The sequence below is a fragment of the Cyprinodon variegatus genome, unplaced genomic scaffold (genome assembly GCF_000732505.1).
Source record: "Cyprinodon variegatus isolate N-32 unplaced genomic scaffold, C_variegatus-1.0 Scaffold12, whole genome shotgun sequence".
Lineage (NCBI taxonomy): Eukaryota > Metazoa > Chordata > Actinopteri > Cyprinodontiformes > Cyprinodontidae > Cyprinodon > Cyprinodon variegatus.
In genome coordinates, this window is record NW_015150465.1 from 341,591 (window position 1) to 343,448 (window position 1,858).

The 1,858-nt window shown below is 43.6% G+C and overlaps 1 protein-coding gene across 1 annotated transcript in view; it reads right to left on the reverse strand.

Moving 5' to 3' along the window:
* LOC107088879 (GDNF family receptor alpha-2-like) overlaps positions 1–1,858 on the reverse strand; it is a 108,398-nt gene that overhangs the window by 13,275 nt on the left and 93,265 nt on the right. Inside the window, exon 7 of the mRNA XM_015381339.1 lies at positions 310–494. Within this exon, the coding sequence (XP_015236825.1) occupies positions 310–494 (185 nt within the window). The remainder of the gene's footprint in view (positions 1–309; positions 495–1,858) is intronic.

The window sequence follows — 1,858 nt, forward strand, 5'->3', positions numbered from 1 at the left end:
CATCAGCAGTGCTGCGTCTGACTCCCTGCCAGCTCCCAGATCAGCAGCAAAGGTTATTTTTTTCTAACTCCAACATCTGCTGCTTGTGAAGCATTTCACAAGCCTCATAGGCTCAGAAGCTCATGAATCGCTGCTTCAGCAGCTCAGATGATTTAGATGTGTTGCTCCTGCTGCTCGGGACGCGCTGCAGGAACTTTTGATGCACCTTGATGTCTGTTAACCTTAGACTTGGCATCTAAACCGGCTGCTTCTGCTGCTGCTTGTCCGCTGTTAACTTAGCATAACATTCAACCAATAACCTTAACTCACCTGCAGGTCTGCACAGGTGGAGAACATACAGGCTGTGTCCATGGGCTTGATGGCCTTTCCGTGTAGAGATGGACCCAGTTTGGAGATGATGGGTGGCTGGGCAGGAGGGAGGAGAGAGAATGGTGGCTCAGTTACAGGAGGAGCTGCTCCTTCAGATCCATAACCAAATGACACAATGGCATTTTCTGGGAGGGCAAACAGAAAGAAGAAACATTTAAAGTTTCCAAAACAAGTATTCTATGACCACTTTGTGTTCATTAAATAAATTAGTTCACTGTTCAAGGTACAGTCACTGCTTTTTGTCCATTCTCTATTTCACAGATAAACACTGGAGAGAAAGCTTTGATTAGAAAGTCTTATCTAGATGTTCATCTCATCTATTCACCAGTCTGAAATGAAGAATAGTCCAACAAACTTCATGCGAATGATGTGGAGATTATTGGAAATGAAACAGAAGCATCTGTTGTTTGTGCTTTTACAATTTAATAAAATCAAAGAGATTCTCTCACAACTCAAACCATTAAACGGTTTACATTCTTAGTTTGGAGTTTTTTACTCTGATGTTCCTTATGTACATTTACTGGAAATATGAGGCACAAACAAGAAGGGCAACTATTTGCCAAAAATTAGATTTTTTTAATTGTCATTTAGGTTGCCAAGAACGGCTCCTCTCGACAATTTCGATACGTTCACATCTTATGCTGCTTAATATCGATACAGAGTAGACATCTAACCTGCATCTATGATCGTCAACACCTGCTGGAGCTACGGTCACAAAGTGTTTTAAATCCAGACATTTTTGACTGTTTAAAAAGCTGCGGAGTGCTACGGATGAATGTAAACAAAACAAACAACAGAACGTAACTGCCGTAGGAAGAGGTGTGCGAAACGGAGTAAAGAGGATGCAAAGGGGGGCTAACTGCAAAGCTAAGGATAAATCCCCACGGACCTCCGCTTTCATCAATCCAGCTCTCCAATTTCTGCTCATTGGGCAGAAAATGGATAATCTCGGACTGGAACTCTCATCAAGGAAGGAGATTAGTATCTGCTGCGCCATCATGCTGACGGAGTCATGGCTGCATCCTGCAATACCGGACAATGCTATTAGCCTGCAGGGCCTAACGCTATACAGCACAGATAGGAACAAAAACACTTTAAACCTGGTTTACTCTAACATCAAAGATGCATTCAGAGCAGCCCCCCGCCCCCACCTCGGGTCATCAGATCACCCATCTGTCATGCTTATACCGGCATATAAGCCCCAGCTGATCAGGGCTAAACCGACAGTTAAAGAAGTCCGAGTGTGGTATGAGGGCGCCATGGGGCTGGAACATCTTCAAGGCTGCAGCAACATATGATAACTTAATAAATATTGATGAGTATGCTATGACTGTGTCAGCCTACATCAACAAATGCATTGAGGACATCAGCATAAAAAGAACATCACCATCCAGGCCAACCAACCACCCTGGATGAATGGAGAGGTTCAGAAATCTCTAAAAGCACTGAACTCAGCTTTGATGTCTGGTGATAAAGAGGCACTGAGAAC